Source organism: Natrix helvetica (genome assembly GCF_964273705.1).
Source record: "Natrix helvetica genome assembly, chromosome: Z".
Classification (NCBI taxonomy): domain Eukaryota; kingdom Metazoa; phylum Chordata; class Lepidosauria; order Squamata; family Natricidae; genus Natrix; species Natrix helvetica.
The window spans coordinates 111,212,324-111,230,909 of NC_138554.1; the positions used below are offsets into that span (position 1 = coordinate 111,212,324).

At 38.6% G+C, this 18,586-nt stretch overlaps 1 protein-coding gene across 12 annotated transcripts in view; it reads right to left on the reverse strand.

Annotated features, from left to right (window-relative positions):
* Nucleotides 1–18,586, reverse strand: part of KIAA1217 — a 255,677-nt gene that overhangs the window by 83,948 nt on the left and 153,143 nt on the right. For 11 of the 12 annotated variants that reach the window (XM_081969856.1, XM_081969854.1, XM_081969855.1 and 8 more), the window contains one exon: nt 13,083–13,176. In XM_081969856.1, the coding sequence (XP_081825982.1) occupies nt 13,083–13,176 (94 nt within the window). Of the gene's footprint in view, nt 1–4,795; nt 4,941–13,082; nt 13,177–18,586 lie in introns of those variants that run through there. The other variant, XM_081969852.1, reaches the window with a different exon arrangement.

The window sequence follows — 18,586 nt, forward strand, 5'->3', positions numbered from 1 at the left end:
AATAATTGGAGTGATGTGCTTAAACAATGATAGCAAAAAAGATCATAAAATTAGCTGGGAGTCATGTAATAACCTCCTTACTTAGGAATGGAAATTCTGGTCTGAATTTTGGTTGTAAATTGAGGACTTCCTCTACACCCTTGAGAAAGGCAAATATTTTATTCTGCACTCTTCAATTCTGACAACTAGGAAAGGCATTGAGCATGGTGATTTGTAAACCAATGGGGATTAATAAGCACAATTCAAATCTTAGCATGAAGCATGAATTCCATCACTGTGGCTATAAACCAGGGCTAATGTTTGTAAATAACTATAGACTGAGAAAACAACTACAAGTAGAGATTAGTATTATTTATATCTTTGCATCTTTGCTTAGAAAATCTCCTTTGAGAAAGGCAGCTCAACTACAAAACACATAGTTTGAATGACAACGATCTGAGGTTTACTATTAATAGCTCAAGTTAGGAGACCCAAAGAAAAAAGAAAAATAATCTGAGAGATACTGACATTTAAAGTAAATAATGCTAACTTCCTAGCTGGTAGCAGGTGATTATTTTAAGACTTTGATTGGGACTTCCAGTTTCCACTTGAGATTTTAAAGCCAAATCATGATTTGATTTTTGAGTTGCTCTGTGGCTTACCTGTTCTTTCCTCCTCTATCTGCTCTAGTTTTATTCCAGAATTATCATGGATACCAAACCCTAGAATCAATTGTTATTTTCAAGTTTTAATAGGAAAATAAAACACACTTCTAATCTGGAGGCAAATTGAAATTATTTATTTTGCAGTGACTCCACGCATATGGAACACCAATCATGGTAAGCTGTGAACACAGGAAATCAAGGCCTTAAACAGCTAATCTACTCATGGTCCCTGAACATGGCTTTGTATGAATATATAGTATGATGAAGCTAATTCACCTGCAATGTTTTTTTTCTAATTAGAAATAATGTCCACAAAAAGTACAATGACCCTTCATCTGAAAAGAATGACACAAAGCTTTATTTTATTCCATACATGTGCATCTAGTATAGTATAATCTCTATTGTCATTGTACTTAAATACAACGAAATTGGTTAAAGCAGTTCTGTATTTATAAGCAAGCTTTAACTAAAAAAAAAGGGCCCTCTATTGTGAAATGATTTTTATTGCTAGACCAATCTCAAATATATCAAACAACTATAAAGAAATGGCAATTTGGGGGGATGTGTAATTAATCTCTTTCTCCACAGCTGAATAGCTGCAGCCATTTCTATATGTACATTTTTTTAATGGAGTAGGGCAGGGGTGTCAAACGTTTTCAGCCCATGGGCCGGATGTGACACATGCTGGCTATGCCCATGCCCGGTTTAGTAAAGGGGGGGGGGGAAGTTGTGATACATCACATGATGATGCACATTTGACACCCCTGGAGTAGGGATTCTGTGTGTTTACTATGATATTGTCAACATAATGTTCCACTTAGTTAAGTCAGTATGAGAATGTCTAATTCAAAGCTGTAGGACTACATTTTGAAGAGAGAGAGAAACAATAGATTTCATTGTTAAAAGGAGGATCTAGGAAGATATTTAAATCCAGGACCTAAACCAGCGATGGCGAACCTTTTTGACACTGAGTGCCGAAAAGGTCACATGGAAATGTTGCACGTGTGCTTGTCAGGGCTGCGCTCTGGAAAAGCCGAACTTCTTGGTTCTAGCGTGTATGCGCACCCAACGATCAGCTGGCTAGTGCACATGTGCAGGCCAGTTTTCAGCACTGCTGTGCGAGCGAAAGGGTTGTGCTCCAGAAAAAGCCGAACTTCCAGGTTCTGGCATGGATGCGTACCCAACAATCAGCTTGCCCGGGCGCACGAGCACACTGGTTTACAACCCTGCCACATGCATGAAGGACAGCTGATCATTGCACACGCATGCATGCTAGAAGCCTGGAAGACAAACAGGCAAGGCTGCACGTGCTGGGCAACATGGCTTCGTGTGCCACTTTGGGCATGCGTGCCATAGGTTCGCCTTCACGGACCTAAACTTATCTTACAGGGTAAAATCTTGGAGGTGTGTCTTCAGACTTTCAATTCAGTCAATGAGCAAGCAGACTAGAATAACCCATCCTGGACTTTCCCCGTCGATACCATGGAGAACAACTGAACCATTACACACACTGTCATTTTCATATTCCGTTGATTTATATATTCAAATACATTTCCTGAATGGAGAGAGAAAAGGAAATGCCCCACTGGTTGCATTTGAATACATTTGCAAGCATAACAATTTCGACCACATATACTAATATGCGTACGTGTCCTGAATGCTCTGCCACTTGCCTGCTTTTCTTTGTTTCTAAGGAGAAAGGTGGCTCTCCCCACAAGGAACAAATGCATAGTGCCAGGACATCAGGCCAACACATACATTGTTGGGTTCATGGAAATTTCTTTCAGATTATTTGCGTACTTTTCTGAATTTCCCTGAAAACAAGATATATTGAATTAAAGGAGCTTTTTAAATTGCTGAGAGCCTATGCAAGAGTCTGATATGCGAGATGTTCTTTTCTTTTTTTGGGAATGTGCTGATCTGGATAGACCAACACTTTCTGGCAATAAGTAAAGGCTTTCAGATCTGGCTTATTTCCGGATCACCCAAACAGCCAGATTGCCACATTCCTGAAGAAAGAATTTCCCAGTGTTCTTCCAAAGGATTCCATCTATTGAATGCTGACCTTAGCACACAACCATTTTATACTATCTTTCTTCTCTTGCATCTTATAATAATGTAACTCTGTTCTGTTAATGATTTACATTTAATAAAAGCAACTGAAAAATAAAACCCCCAAGATTACACTTTAATGGCCTAAACGGAGAGGATCAATTCATCTTATCTTTTCAAACAGGGAATCTTACTTTGAAGAGATCTGGAAGTAAAAAAAATCCTGGAGTTCTCCATTAAAAACAGGTCAACAAATAGAAAAACAGAATAACAGAGTTCAGATGGGACCTTGGAGGTCTTCTAGTCCAACCTCCTGCTCAAATTTCAGACAAGTGGTTGTCCAATCTCTTCTTAAAAACCTCTGCTGTTGGAGCACCCATAGCTTTTAGAGGTAAGTTGTTCCACTGATTAATAGTTCTAACTGTGAAGAAACTTCTTCTTATTTTAGGTTCCTTTTGTCTCTGATTAGTTTCCATTCATTGCTTCTTGTCCTGCCTTCAGATGCTTCCCCCCCACTTCTTTGTGGCAGCCCCTGAGATATTGGAACACGGCTACCATATCATCCCTGGTCCTTCTTTTCATTAAACTAGACATACCCAATTCATACGTTTTATGTTATTGCTCAAAAAAAAGCACCCTTCCTATATGGTGCAGTGTCATAATATGGATTTCATCTCACTGTTGTTAACAGAATTGGCTGATAATATCCAAAACATTCTACCATCTGTACATTTACTCTGTACTCTGTACACTTACACAGCAAGAGTAGCAATACAGCATCCATAGATGCAGTGACACCCACCAAGCCACTAGATGGCACCCACTGATTCCATTTTTTTTTAAATGACAACATTAAGAAAGTAAAAAAAAATCTATATATTTGCAGAGGATGTATAAAAAAATCTCTTTCTTTTTTTAAATTTTACCTATTTTCATTTTGGAGTGGCATATGCAAGAGTAACAACTACCTGAAAATGATTTTGACCCTTTATTATAGCCATGGTTACAGAAGGAATTATTAGTCAAATTCAAAAGCCCAACTTTATGTTTCTTTTCATATTGATATTGTAGTAAATTTAATTTTCTCATTTTGTTTTCATCTACTCCATGAAACTTATTAAGAGCAATGTGTGAAATAAAAAAAAACTAAAGCAAAATAGAATTTCCCCTTTTTGGGTTGTTTCTTCATCCATTAAAAAAACACCACTGAGAAAATGAAACTTTGTGTGGGGCTGATTAGATACTTTGTTGTTATAGAAATGGCTAATACATATTCAGTCTGTAAATGTAAAAAGTTAAGGCTGTTACAATGTTACACTTTTATTCTACTTCCCTAAAAAGAGCCTAAAGTGGTTTTTCTTTCTTTTTCCCTTCTTTCTCTTCCCTTCCCCCCATTTTCCCACTATTTTCATTTTCTTTTGCATTTTATATCCTGATAAGATTAACAATTTTTAAAAAAAGACACCATTGAGCAATTTGTAGCTTATACTCCAAAAAGTTCAATACTTCTTCATTTTATTAATTTAAGATTACTGTTTTGTTTCAAATAGCTACTTTTGAGAAAACCAGAACTTTTTGATTGAGATAATTGTTAACTGCAAATAATTAACAATCTACCCATTATTTACTATTTTCCATTTCAGCTCTCACTTAATGCTTTACTTAATAAACTTATTAAGTTTAATAACTTATTAATAATTCCAAAAATAATATCTGCATCTGAACAACTTCGGAGAATGAGAATAGATTATTGGTATATATTCTGACTGAATCTAAGAAACAACATTTCATTTTATGTCTAAATAAAATTAATGTTTTGCTTTCCCCAAAGTTACATCCATTGCATTTTTAATCTATTTTTATCTATAAATCCTTTACTCTGCAAATTTTAGTCTCTCAATTGCTGAAACTACTTATCTTACATCTTTTTCTTAGTATATATTTTTGAATACAGTGTATGAATACGGAGTATGTCAGTTACACAGACAAAGACCAGAAAAAACACCCATGGTAGATATATACACATGAACTCATAATAGTGACTATAATGTGATAATTTATATTAACTATAATCATAATAGTATAACCAAATAGTTTACCTTACATCTTCTAGTCAGCCCCTTTTATTTAGAAGTCTTGCATTTAAATTATGTTCTTCGTGTCTGCCAAAACCTGAACTACAGTATCATGCTTATGTCCTGCTAGCAGAAAAGTTTTAGCCAAAAAAATAACAAAATCTGTTAAGGGAGCAACTTCCTCTGAATGACTGAGAGACTTTTGCTATCGCTGCACAAAGTTGGAAGGTATTTTTCCTTTCTGTGTTCCGGAAATACGTATAACCAAAACCAATGCTGGACTAACAAGAAATGTTTCTTCCATGTGTTCGGCTTGGCAGACACTGTAAACCATTGCAGAGAAACATGTGATGTTTATAAATACAGTAAGGCCAATGTTGTCGTAACTTCTCAGTAACAAAACACAAACCCACCCACAAAAGCAGACAACAGAGTGGGAAAGATGAGCTTTAATTTCTTTAGCCAGTTTATAGCAAGTCAACATGTGTTATCTTCCCCTAAAGTAAACCAACTTCTATTAGTAGGAAGATATGCAAAGCACATATGGGACCTTTTAAATGCATTTTAACAAACCTCAGCCTTACCAGACTTCATTATTCTAACTACTTAAATATCTGCTCTGCCTGCCAAATATAGCTTCCATATTGGAATTCTAAAGTCACTGGCATCATAGTTCTTCCATTTGTTGTGGCTATGATCCATCCTAGACTATGAAAAACTATCTAGCTTGATCCAAGGTATTTGTCTGGTTATATTGATTTTCTCCTCCTAACAACAACAATAGCATCAAGATTTCCATCCTGCCTTTTTGGTCTTATTTACTTCCTTCATGCTTTCTGTGAAGGTATCTGGCTGCAGTTTAACCAACCTCTCTCTGTAGATGGTGTCAACTGCATTCAAGTGTTAAAATAAAGTGTTTTGCCTTGGAAGAGGGTTAAATTTAAGAGATGGCCTATTTTAATTATAACCCTTATTTCCTTCTGGTTCCCTCTAGTGTCCAATATTCAAATTCTTATCCAATCATGTTTTCTCTTAAGACTTCAAAACAACAGCATTTTCCCATGGGGAGGATTCTCATGATTAAGTTCAAAATCTTGTTTCAAATCCATCTGGAGCCCTAAGCCCATTAAGGGAACAAGGATTTATTAATCAATCAATGCAGCGGCCACCTAACTCTTAACAATCCCAGGTGATATCTATATTGATTGAATAATCAAAACATCATGATAAAATTTGGATCACCGTAATGGGCTCTAAATGGGATGCCTCTGAAGATGCTTGGAAGCTTAGTTCAGAATACAGTGGCATACAAAGTGTTGGGTGCTCTTAATTTTGCCCATCTTACAGCGCTTCTGCATGAGTTGCACTGCTCCCAATTTCCTTCCAAGTGTAATTCAAAGTGTTGGATACTAAGGACTAGATTGTCTTTGGGATAACCTCTCTCTGAAGGTTTCTGCCTGTCCCAACAGAGTGGAGGTGATAAGCACATTCCAGTTCCCTTTCCTTAAAACACTGCCTCCTTATGAGTCCTTGAAAATGTATTTTTTCTGTTGCAATTCCAGTCCAACAGAACTCCACTACCCGCCTGAGATCCAACAGGCCTCCGCCTTTTTAATCTTCAGGAAGTCATTCAAGATCTGTTTAGTCTTACAGATGCCAGGATAGGGTGAGTCATAATAGGAGAAAACGATGTGTTGCATTAGGGCACGGGTGTCAAACCCGCGGTTCGTGGGACGGATGCATCATGTGCTGGCCGGTTTAGCGAAAGGGGGGAAAGTCCTGATACATCACATGATGATGCCATGATGATGCAAGTTTGACACCTATGCATTAGGGATTTCTGGTTGTGATGTCAGTTTTGGGTTTTTTTTTTGGAGGGAGTTATTTTAGCACTTTTTAATTGCTGTCAGCTGCTCAGAAATTGGTTTTAAACATTGCAACTATATAAATACTTTAAATAAAATTTAGAAAAAGAAAAAGAATTCATAAGCTGTCTGGAGACAAACAAACAAATAACCTTTCCAACAGGAGCTCAACCAAAGTCTGGGAGAATAGCTAGGTATTCAATAGCATCCTGATCGTTATCAGAATAAGGGTCAGTATGTCATTTCAGAAGGTAATGCATAGAAAGCATATCATTCCATCCCATCTATTAGAATGTAGACACTATTTGATTGAGGGAACTCAAAACGTACCACCTCTGTCCAATCTTACCCAATGGCCCAAATCCATAGGAGATAAGGGGCATTTCAGATAACCTGGCCTACAGCAGCTCCTTTTCTTCTAATTTAGTGGTTATACGTGCGACAAAAGTAAGGAAGAAATAAATACTTTTCCACACTATCTGTTACATAGATCTAAGTGTGTAGAAGGGCAAAGAGTTATAGAAGAAATTGGTGCGAAGCTGATGAAAAGATGCAAGATCATCTGAAGTACAGTTACTACCACAAGCAGTTCAGCTGTCTCCTCCTCACATATACTTTATATCAGCAACCTGCTCCCCCCCATTACAATACAGTGATCCAAAGAAAATCTACAGTGATAGGAAAGAAAAGCATAAAATACTTATAAAACATCTATTGTTATACCTTCTTCAACTTAAAAAAAAAATTATCTCACTAAAACTAGTTCAGTTCCTCCAAGGAAGTTAGGACTCAAAAAGACTCATACAAAATGATGGAGCAAACTTCCATATCTAAAGATAGCTATCACCTGTGGGCCAGGGAAGACCTGGAAGTCCATTTACTACCCACCACATAAAGGCTCTTTTATGTTTCCTACCAAGGCTTCCACTAAGCCACTATCCTGTCTCATTCACAGATTTTGAATAGCAATCTGGTGTCACCATCTTTTATTCTGTTTTCCAGCAACTATTAGTTTGGGTTCTTTTGTATAGGCAACTTCTTTTTCTCTTCTTCCTCAAAACATTTTGATCTACATATCATGTTAAGACGATTTGGAACCATGCACTCAACTTCCTATATACTGTATTTTTTGGAGTATAAAACATATCTTTTTCCCCCCAAAAGGAGAGTGAAAATCTGTATGCGTCTTATACAGTGAATACAGCATTTTTGGCCTCCTGAAACCCCGCCCCCTTTGCAAAAACGGATGTGCAGAGAGTTTGGGAGGCTTGCAAAGTGCTTCTTGGGAGGCTGGGGAGGGCAAAATCGAGCAAAAAAACAGTTGTTTTGCTTGTTTTTGCCCCCCCCCCAGTCCCCAGGTGCACTCTACAAGCCTACTAAAGCTCTGCATGCCCCCCCTTTTTTGTTGCAAAAAATGAGGCCTGCAGAGTGCAAAAACTTTTTTTAAAATTTACCTCTTCAAAATCATGGTGCATCTTATAGTCCGAAAAATATAGTAACTTTAACACATACGTTATTAGATTTTATTCTTGCCTCTTCTTTAAGAGATAAAGAAATTTTATATGGAGATCTCTCATCAAGCTATTCTCACTATAAAGCCCTTGTGAGATAAATGGAACTGATAAAGAACATCTGGTCCAAATCACCCAAAAGGTTTCCATAAATATGAAGAATAAATGTCACACAAATGTTTCTTTAATAGAGCGGCTTTCAACAAGAGGAGCATGTGCATATTAGAGCCACTATATACAATATGTTTATGTGAAGGATGGTGGAGGATAACGAGGTTGACTATTAGCTAATCCTTATTAGAAGTGATTAACAGAATCTAGAAGAAACTTTAGTGGTCATCCAGTTCAGTCTCTACCCAGTACAGGAATTCTCAGAACAATCTTTCTTAACCTTTACAACTTTAAGACCTGTGAGACTTCAAACTCTCGGAATTCTGCAGTCAGGTGGAGAATTCAGGGAATTGAAGGTCATGGGTCTTAAAAGTTGCAAAAGGTGAGAAACACTACCTCAGATAAATGGCTTTCCAATCTCTTTTGAAAACCTCCATGATGGAGCACTCACAACTTTAGGAGGCAGGCAATTCTACTACTTAACAGCTTTCAGAGTCAGGAAATTCCTCCTTATTTCAAATTTTGATTTCTTACATGTAGATCTTCCACCCACTGGTTCTCGTCCTATCCCTGGGTGCTCTGAAGAATTCACACCTTCTTTTTTATGATATATCTCCATTTATTGGAAGATTGCTATCATGTTGTTTCCCCTTTTTTAGCTTCAACATTCATGGTGATGTTGATTGTTAGATTTATAGGCTGCCAAACTCACTTCAACAGTTTTCCTTCTCTCAACACTAGCATGGCATAACTGAAAGCTTGCAATAGTGGTGAATGAGCCAAAAGCATTGGTTCTTAATATAGGCATAATCTGTGAGTGATAGAGCTATTTGTAACCAGTTGTTTGAGAATCTGCTTTGGAATTGCTGTTGCTAAAACTATTTTTTGTCAACAATTTTTTATTTTATTGTTAAAATACAAGCTTTAAAAACAAAACAAAACTAGACAAAATATTTTAAGTGCCCCTGCTAAGACCTTTATGTAAAACAACAATCTGTTTTTTTTCTGGGGTTAATGACATTATTTGGGATCAGGAAAAGGAGCAATTGAGTCAAACAGAGTTAGAATCTCTGGTCTAAAGCTAAGGCAAATAACGTCACTGAAAGATCAGAATTTGACTATCAAATCAGCAGGATTAGGTAGTGATGTAAGATACCTAGCAGTTGCTTCTTTCTATGTATATATATTAAGTAAGCACAGCTACAGAAATATATTACTTCAGTACAGGATTTCTGACAATTTTAGAGCAGATAATTTAATTTATCCTGCTGAAAAAAAAGGAAGATGCAAAGCAACCTACAGGAAAACCAGAATGAATCTGAAATTTTTAAGAAAATATGAACAGAAAGCAAACATTTTGAGCTTTAAAAAATGGATTTGGGGAAACATATTGTTACATAGAAAAGAGAGAAAAATACTTTTAAGACCACTTGCTTTTTCTGTACAAGAAAGTAAACTGAAAAGATGAGAGCAAAAAGAAAGGATTAGGTATTGAAAGACTTGGATCCAACATTTGGTATCTCGTTGTATCCAAGGTAAATTTCCCCCACATAATCTGTTATTAACACTTCAGGGATGAGTACATATGCCATCTTTCCGGATGCAAACTGGCTTCTGTTAAAGTACTACAATCATAGCAAAGGGTTCTACGGGACACCAAACAGACTTTTTCAGCACTTTCTTACAATGAGTTGTGCCAGAAATCACAGCAATAGAAACTAATCACCACCTGGCTGGCTGTCCTGCCATTCAAAGGAAAAGACAACCAAATGGGACTGTGTAAAACAAGCCATCCAAACCTCAAAGTTGATACCTTCAGCTTCAGCACATTAAAGGACTTAGCTAGAGTGGGCGATTATTCCTTTGCTTTTTTTTTGCCTTGTGCCTTTTATTTTCTTTGACTTACTGTTCATTATTCCATAATGTTGCTTTGCGATAATACACACTAATTTTTCTTTTAAAAAAAGTAACCAACAGAAGAGGGGGTAGTCCTCTAGCAAGATAGTTTTATCCATAAGTTGTAAGAAATGTTCTTTTGAGTACAATTCTAAAGATAGAAATTAACTCTTCTGTTTCTTCCAATCCAGCCACCATGGATTCAGCTGGATAAAGGAAGTTATCTCTTCCCCCGAAGGGCTGTTGCCTTTTTTCTATGCACTTTTCCTCCTCTCTGGTTTCCTCAATCTGTTCTGCAAGGGCTAAAAATAGAATGTGTGCTTGTAAAGGTGCTTCCTTATACATTCTCTGTCTTTTCCCATCATTTCCTTCCTTAGAAACACTTATCTGAAGATTTGGAACAAGATACATCTAGCCATCTTCTCAACAGCTACTGTAGTCTCTCTCTCTCTCTCTCTCTCTCTCTCTCTCTCTCTCTCTCTCTCTCTCTCTCTCTCTCTCTCTCTCTCTCTCTCTCTCTCCCTCCCTCCCTCCCTCCCTCCCTCCACATGAAACAACACATTGTTGAGTTTATAATATATTCATAAATGTTAGTTCTTTTCTGTAGTTCTGCTACATTAATAACTGCAACAATGCTTCAGAGTCTTATACATAGCATGCTCTTGAGGAATTCTCAAACAAATGCAGAATTCTAAAACCCTATTTTCACAGGAGTTTTGCACCAATGATTAACTTCTGTTTCAAAATCCTATATAACCTACTAAAATCAGACAGCTCCCTTGCTGGCAATTCTTTTCTGATGGGATTAATGCATTTTATTCAAAGAGCACTGAGATTTTGAAGGGGGGAAAGTTTTTTAAAAAAATAAATATCTGATCTAAGAAGTAAAAGTGGTGATTATTTCTCCTGGATACTCCCCATTTGCACTATTTTAAAGTAGCCTTTTGTACCAGCAGTGAATTATTTTTAGTTTGGAAAAGCCTTAGTGATGAAGGTGGTCATAAATATATCCCAAAGTATAATTAATTTGATGCTTCCATTCTGTTCTACAAGGCTAAATAACTTGGGGGAAAGATTATTATTTAATACCCGTTCTGATTCAGAAATTTGTGAAAATTTGCTGGAGCACCAATAAAAGCCCACATGCCCTTTTCTGTGTACTTCAAAATCATGGGAAATAGAATTAGGCAAAGTGTGATAGGGCTAAAACATGGATGCTATATATATTTCCCCAAATGTGGCAAAAAAAATGAACATTTGCACTTGGCTTTACAATTTGTGGAGGTTAACTATCATCAGTACTCAGAACTGTAGCTATAGTACAGTTCTATGGATGCTTACTCTGTAGTTCAGTTCCCCTGTTTTTCTCCAGGAACTACCGGTAGTCCTCGACTTACAAACTATTCATTTAACAACCGTTCACAGCCACCATAACCACATCATCAGAATTTAGGCACAATGGAAATTCTGATCCCAATTGTGTTCATAAGCAGAGGGCTACTTGCATTCCAAAGATTGTGAGATACCAATTGAAAAACAAAAATGCCATACAATTCAGTTCTATCTATCACAGCCCCAATATCTCAGCAGGGTATTATGGAAGGATCTGAACTTCAAATACAGTGAATCTATTTACAGTCTTGATAAATAAGCATTCTGGTTTTTCATAAGCAAGAAGTGGGCTGTTCAATATGCTGTTCAATCATTCTCACCTGGTTACTTTTATCAGCAAGGGTAGTTGAACAAAGTGCAGTTTACCTATCAGATTCTTTGTCATGAAACTAGGATTTCTACTAAATGTCTCTTAAACATTTCTCTTAAACAAGAAATGGTGGCCAAAACAAATCAAGGTTTTTAACTTGGGCTTATTAGGAAGGACATGGGTTGGCATTCCTGATTCGAAAATGGTGGCAGTAATCAAATGATGGAAGAAGGTGCTAAGTTTGATTGTTCTTCCTTATCAATGTGCAACCTAAACTAATCTATATGATCATTAGGTGGCAGTAAAGGGAAACAGAAAACATTAACTCTTTAGTACCATCTAGTGGTTACTCTAAATTTGTAATCAAATCCAATAATAACCATAGACATTATTGGCATGATGTGTAATTGTATCTAATGACCAATGCATACCTTTTAGTAAACTATGGTTTGATTCAGCACAACTGCCTTGATTCATACAACAAAACAGGTCCAAACCAAAGTAATATATTATTTACTAAGAAGATGGTGAACAATATTTGTTGGCTCACTGCAGTGAGTAAGCAGTTAGGATTTTTATTTAGTCTGGCACATGTCATTTCAGTGTTTGACTCCTTACTGAAGAATCTATCCATGGATTACTTTTGTGCTACTCCTGTCAGCACTAAAGGTATTTTTTCAAACAGCTTTATGATCACCGTTTATGATCGAGAATGACAATCAGTCCTAAGAGCAGTTATTTCTAGAATAAGTACAATATAATTACACAAGACACAGAACTACAAGCTATCCAACCATGTATAACTCAGCATATGGCAGCAACCCAAGATGTATGATTAGTTTGATTCAGTGTACGTGAACCCAGAAAATTTGATTGATAAACTATGTTAAACTTGCTTAAGTTATCTGAACTTAGATACTACAAAAAGAAGGTGATGAACCCCATAATGGATAATTCTCAATTTGCCAGTCAAGCTTAACTTAAACATCTGCAGCATTCCATTGATTTTACAGCCATTGTTTAACTGGTCAACTGGTTAACCTTCTCTTTAACACTCTCTCTAACGTGACTTATTTTAACACATTTGGCAAAATAATTCAGGGAGAAAAGACAAAGGGAGGTGATTTTCACACATATGTGTCATTTTTATAGCCCCGCAGAAGCAGATTCTCATATGAAAGAGACAACCAAAGAACACACTGAATAAATGAAGGTCTCGCTCTTACCCTTACATCTCCATTGATCGCTCTAGGCATGTGATTAAAGACATGGGCAGGATCCTTGTTGTAAACTTTAAGGAAAGATTTGTCTTGAATATTCCTAGAATTAAAAATAAAACACACAGGGACACATAAGGAAAGAAAGAACTTCATGTCAGACCATTTACTTTATTTGAATAATCCAAGTAGTGACATGCCAGCAACTGGTGAATGAAGAAGCCATGCAATGCAAGATATAAACGATAAAAACATTGCTCATTCATCCCTTGGAAGGGAATATTCTTCTAAGATAAACTCATGTTTTGGTTTCATTAAAGATGCTAGATGCAAAGTAATACCAGTATAAAATCCAACACCTTTCATAAATATTTTTATTGGCTTTTATCAGTACCTTATTACCCAGGCAGTCAGATCTTCCCTCTGATTTGAAGTAAGGATACATATTAAAATAAAGCATCAAAACAATATTTGTCAAAGTTCTTTAGGAGTAAAATACTTGAGTAACAGATTAACTCTAATTGTTTCAAATGCATAAAGTGAAATCTATTGCTGAATAAACACTAACAGCTTGAAGCTGCAAATATCTTTAAAACATGCCCAATATTAAAGTGTTTTGTTTTGAAATTGATTCTCAAGGTGAATTTTCATTTAACAAAACTGATATCTAACTCCATAAATTAAAAAGTTAATGGGCTTGCCATTTACTTTAAAACCTACCTTAGGGTTTACAGATTAGAGGTCTGGAGTAAATCCTGCTGTTTTCTCCTTCTGCAATAAAGGTCTACAAAGAATGTAATCTAAACACATTTATGTCCTTTTAAAGTTCTGGTGCCTTTCATTTAGCACTAACCATCCTCAGAGAATCTGCATGTTATACTGAATTCCTCTACTCCAGGTGCAGCTATAAGTTTACTGGGCTGATCTTAATCAGTGGGATTATCATTTTGATGGAGGAGGGGAAAGAGAGAGACACAGTGAAGGATTTTTGGAAAGGTCTAGTTTCTTTTAAAGTTACAGTGATGCTGGTAATTGCTTTGAATCTGTAACTAGTTAGAACTTGCATCGCTTCCATCAAATTCAAGCAGTATGTCAGGAAAAGTCAGAGAGCTGAAAAGACGAAGCAACGTTAACTGTTAAGAAACGTAGGGTTAATTAGATGTTTAGATATAATGAAGTCAGCATTGAGCAGAAACCACAAGAAAAATATGTACCCATGGGCAATGGAAACTTATCACAAGGTATTTTGAACCCACCATTTTCATGTGTGTGTGAATGACAACAAAGCACCGGTATTTCTCAATTTATGACCATTTGTTTAATGATAGTTCAAGGTTATGGTGGTGCTGAAAAAGTGACTTATGATCCATCCGTTGATCATGATTTGGGAACTTTGGAACTGGTTCACATTTATGACAGTTCTTGTGCCCTGCAGTCACGTGATCACAATTTGCAACCTTCCCAAGCAGCTTCTGACCAGCAAAGTAAAAGGGGGAAGCCAGATTTGCCCAACTACAGGTAGTCCTTGACTTAAAACAGTTCACTTAGTGACTGTTCAAAGTTACAATGGCACTAAAAACAGACTTATGATCATTTTTCACACTTATGACCATTGCAGTATTTCCATAGCCACATGAAAATTCAGATGCTTGGCAACTGAATCATACTTATGATGGTTGCTGTTGCACCTTTTGTGACCTTCTGAAAAGCAAAGTCAATGGGGAAGTCAGATTCACTTAACAACCATGTTACTAACTTGATAAATGCAGTGATTCACTTAGCAACTGTTGCACAATGGATCGTAAAATGGGGCAAAATTCACAAGAAATGTTTCACTTAGCAAAACTAATTTGTGGCTCAATTGTAATCATAAGTCGAGGACTACCTTTTTGAAATTCACAATGACCGCAGTAAAAATGGTTGTAAAATCGCATCCAGTTATGTGAGTTAATGACTGCAATGCTTAGTGATCAAAATTCTGTCCCAATGGTGATCTGCCTGGCTGGGGAATTTGGGAGCTGAAGTCCACATGTCTTAAAGTTACCAAAACTGAAAACACTAAGCTAGCTCCTTCCTACTATCTAGCATTTCGCATTAAAGTTGATCAAGGTAAACAAGGCTGTTGTAAGACAGCAGATCACAAATTTTCAACCACAACAAAGTAAGGATGAAACTGAATATGTAATAGAACGAAGAGACAACATTATTTCTATCATCTTCTCTTAAGTGTTACGTTTCTACCTGCAGATTGTGTGCATGTCTTAGGAACATAGGAAGTTGCTTTTTGCCAAGTTCAGTTTTGTCAACACACTGGCTGGCATTTCTGGTAGGAATCTTGCCACTCCTGTTTGGATAGCACATCTGCATCCTACGTGCTGGGCTAAACAGGCAGGCACATAAACATGTACACCCACTCAAACGACAACATTCAAAATGTGTTCTTCCCTCAATAATCTGAAATCACAAATTCAGTTCTACTTCTCCAAGCTCTATCAGCTCGTGTTTTTTCACACATGTAGATGTCTAAGCAACAGACATCTGGCAGACTGCTTGCTGGGATCCTCTTCGTAGTGTAGAACACAACTGTCTGGGGAAGGTTTATTTTCAACCTTAGGGCCTAATATTGAACATTTTCCCCAGAAACCCTTAGCTTTTATAAAAGTGCTGATTTTTCACATATTTTACAGCCTTTTCAAGGTTTCATGGCAAACTATTCAAATAATGAAAAGCAAGGATAAAACCCATCAGCAGCATTATCATAATGATAACAAAAATGACATTAGGAAGAGTCTGTCCTTCACAGCAGGGATCCCAATCCCTGGGTCATGGCCTACTTGTGAGCTGTGAGCTCTTTGCAACTGGGCCATGGAAGCGGCGAGCGAGCACATTGCATGTACATCCCCACTTGCGCGAGGAGCAGGTGAACACATGCATCTATGCTGCATTTGTGTGAGCAGTGGGTGTTCGTGCATGTCGCTCACACAAATAGAGCTGTGCATGCATGCTTGCCGGCCACTTGTGAGGAACAGTCCCTACTGCCTTCCGCTGGTTCACAAACTTGGAAAAGTTGGGGAACTCTGCTTTACAGAAATGTCTTTCAAGTGGGGAGTGCGTGTGGGAGATGACTTTGTGATCTGGTCTCTGCAATTTTCTTGACAAGATTTTCAGAAATTGTTTGCCCTTGCGTCCTTCCTAGGACTGAGAAAGAGTGACTGGCTGAAGTAACAATGAAATGATAAACCATTGTTATTTCAAGGAGTTTAGTTGCATGTTTTGATTGCTCCTTCATATTAAAAAAATCTAGAAGTTTAGAGCTCATTCTGAGCTAACCTGCCTAGTATTTTTTACTTGTTTATTGAATAAATGGGGAGGGGGGGAGAGATGATGAATCTTCACATAGCTTCAAAGCTTTTCTTGCTGTGAAAGTCTCTGACTCTCAATTTCCATCCCAGAATCATGTGCCATCCAGTCAAGGTCAGGTCTTGCAGTCTTCTGCTCATAATGGGGTCATGATGTCATCGTATCAGATTTTGATAAAAACCTCGGGATTGCTGTGGTTTGTTACGAGCTTCTGCAAAAAGCTCAGCTACCCAACTATCTCTGGGTACTGTGGAAAATGGCCGCACTCTTGGTGTAACTTACTGTTATTAAGGAGCTCCTTGCAATTTGTAACAGATTTGGGTATCATCTTGCTTGGTGTGCATGCTTTTTATGTTATGCTTTTAAATCTTTTTGCTAGAGCTAATAATAAAGCTTAAAAATCCTTTTACTTACTGGAATGCTCAGTCTCTCGATTCAAAAGAACCAATTGCCTTTCGGTAAACCAGTGTTTTATCATACACAGTTGAATACAAAAAGCATCCATGGGAGCCATTTTGTGAGAGCATCCAAGGCATAACTTCGAAGTCTGTCTTTGATTTAAACCTAAAATATCTGTGTTATAGCCTCAACTTACGATCTAGCAACCGGCGACAGCCAAGCCGCATCTGATTGGCTAAGACGCGGCTTGGCTAAATGCGCGCTGTCTAGGTTGTTCCTATTGGCTACCCTGCTTGACAGCTCTGTTTAAATAGCTGTCAAGCAGAGATGGTGCTGAATTGCCTGTACATAGTTCTTGCTGTTATCTCTGTTGCAATAAACGCTGTTCAATCACCTCAGATGCATCCCGCCTCATCTCTTCGTCCAATCCTCTAAACTGGCGATGAGGATGGGATTCTGACGGACCTGCTGAATAGCCACCAGGAGAGGAAGTGAGTGAAGTTATTCCTTCAGTCTCTGAGACTACGAAAAAAAAAAATTTCAGCGCCTTTCCCTCACTCTACTCAACCATGGCGTCAATGCCTCCCTTCGCTCCTTTCGGAACCACCGGTGAGTCATGGCCCGGGTTCCTGGAGCGTTTCGAGTGTTTTTTGATCCCGAACAGAAACCGTGAACTGCCTTCAGACCACAAGTGCAGCTACTTTTTGAGCTGCTGCGGTCCCGCTATGTTTAATTCTGCCAGGGCTCTCACCGCACCTCTGCCAGTCCACGCCCTCAACTGGGACACCTGATCGCAAAATTAAAGAACCACTACGTGCCAACACCATCGTGGATCACCCACCGCTATGCATTCTGGCAATGCGTCCAAAGGGAGACTGAATTAGTCAGCAGTTCCTCCAGTCCCTGGGAACTGCGGCGATCCAGTCCGAGTTCGTCGATTGCGACGACTCACTAATGGAGCAGTCTGTGTGTGGCGTGCAAGACCTCTGCTTGAAGCGGCGGTTGCTGGCCCGGGCCGAAATTACACTTCAGCAAGCAGAGGAGGATGCCAGAGCCGCTGAACTGTCCGAGCAGTCCACAGCCGAAATGTACAGGACCCAACTGCCACCTCCGCCCAATAGTGCCTGCCTAATAGAAGAACTAGTGCCCCTTGATGAGCTGGATGACAACCAGGTGAACCGCCTGAGGGCTCTGCCACGGTGCCAACCGCCTCAGCCGCCCAGCCGCCTTGTTGCCTCTGCCTGCCAGGGTTGCGGTGGCAACCATGCCCGTTCCACATGTCCCTTCAAGGCCACCGTCTGTCGCAGGTGTGCTAAGAAGGGGCATTTGGCACAGGTCTGCCATGCAACCCTGCCAGCCGCCCAGCAGACAGCCACCCAGCTCCAGTCTTCTGGCCAGCAGGTGCAGCTGTGCCTCCAACCACTCCGCCGTCAGCAGCGTCGGACGGACGACTGTTTCACCCTCATCCGCAACCCACCGGACACCCCTGCAGAGTTGGTCAGCAAGGCGACGGCTGACTCAAAGAAAATTTCCATCTCCCTGCTGTTGGAAGTTGACTCCGGCTCCTCCCGCTCCCCCCTGTCCTGGGCCACCTTCTCTCAACTGTGCCCTGCCATCAGATGCGACCAGGTGTCCCCACCGGACACCAATCTCAGGGATTACCAGGGGACTCAAATTCCCACTCTGGGCTGCCATTCTCTTCAACTCATGCAATATACCCTTTCAACTCATATTAAACATTTTCATACGTTAGA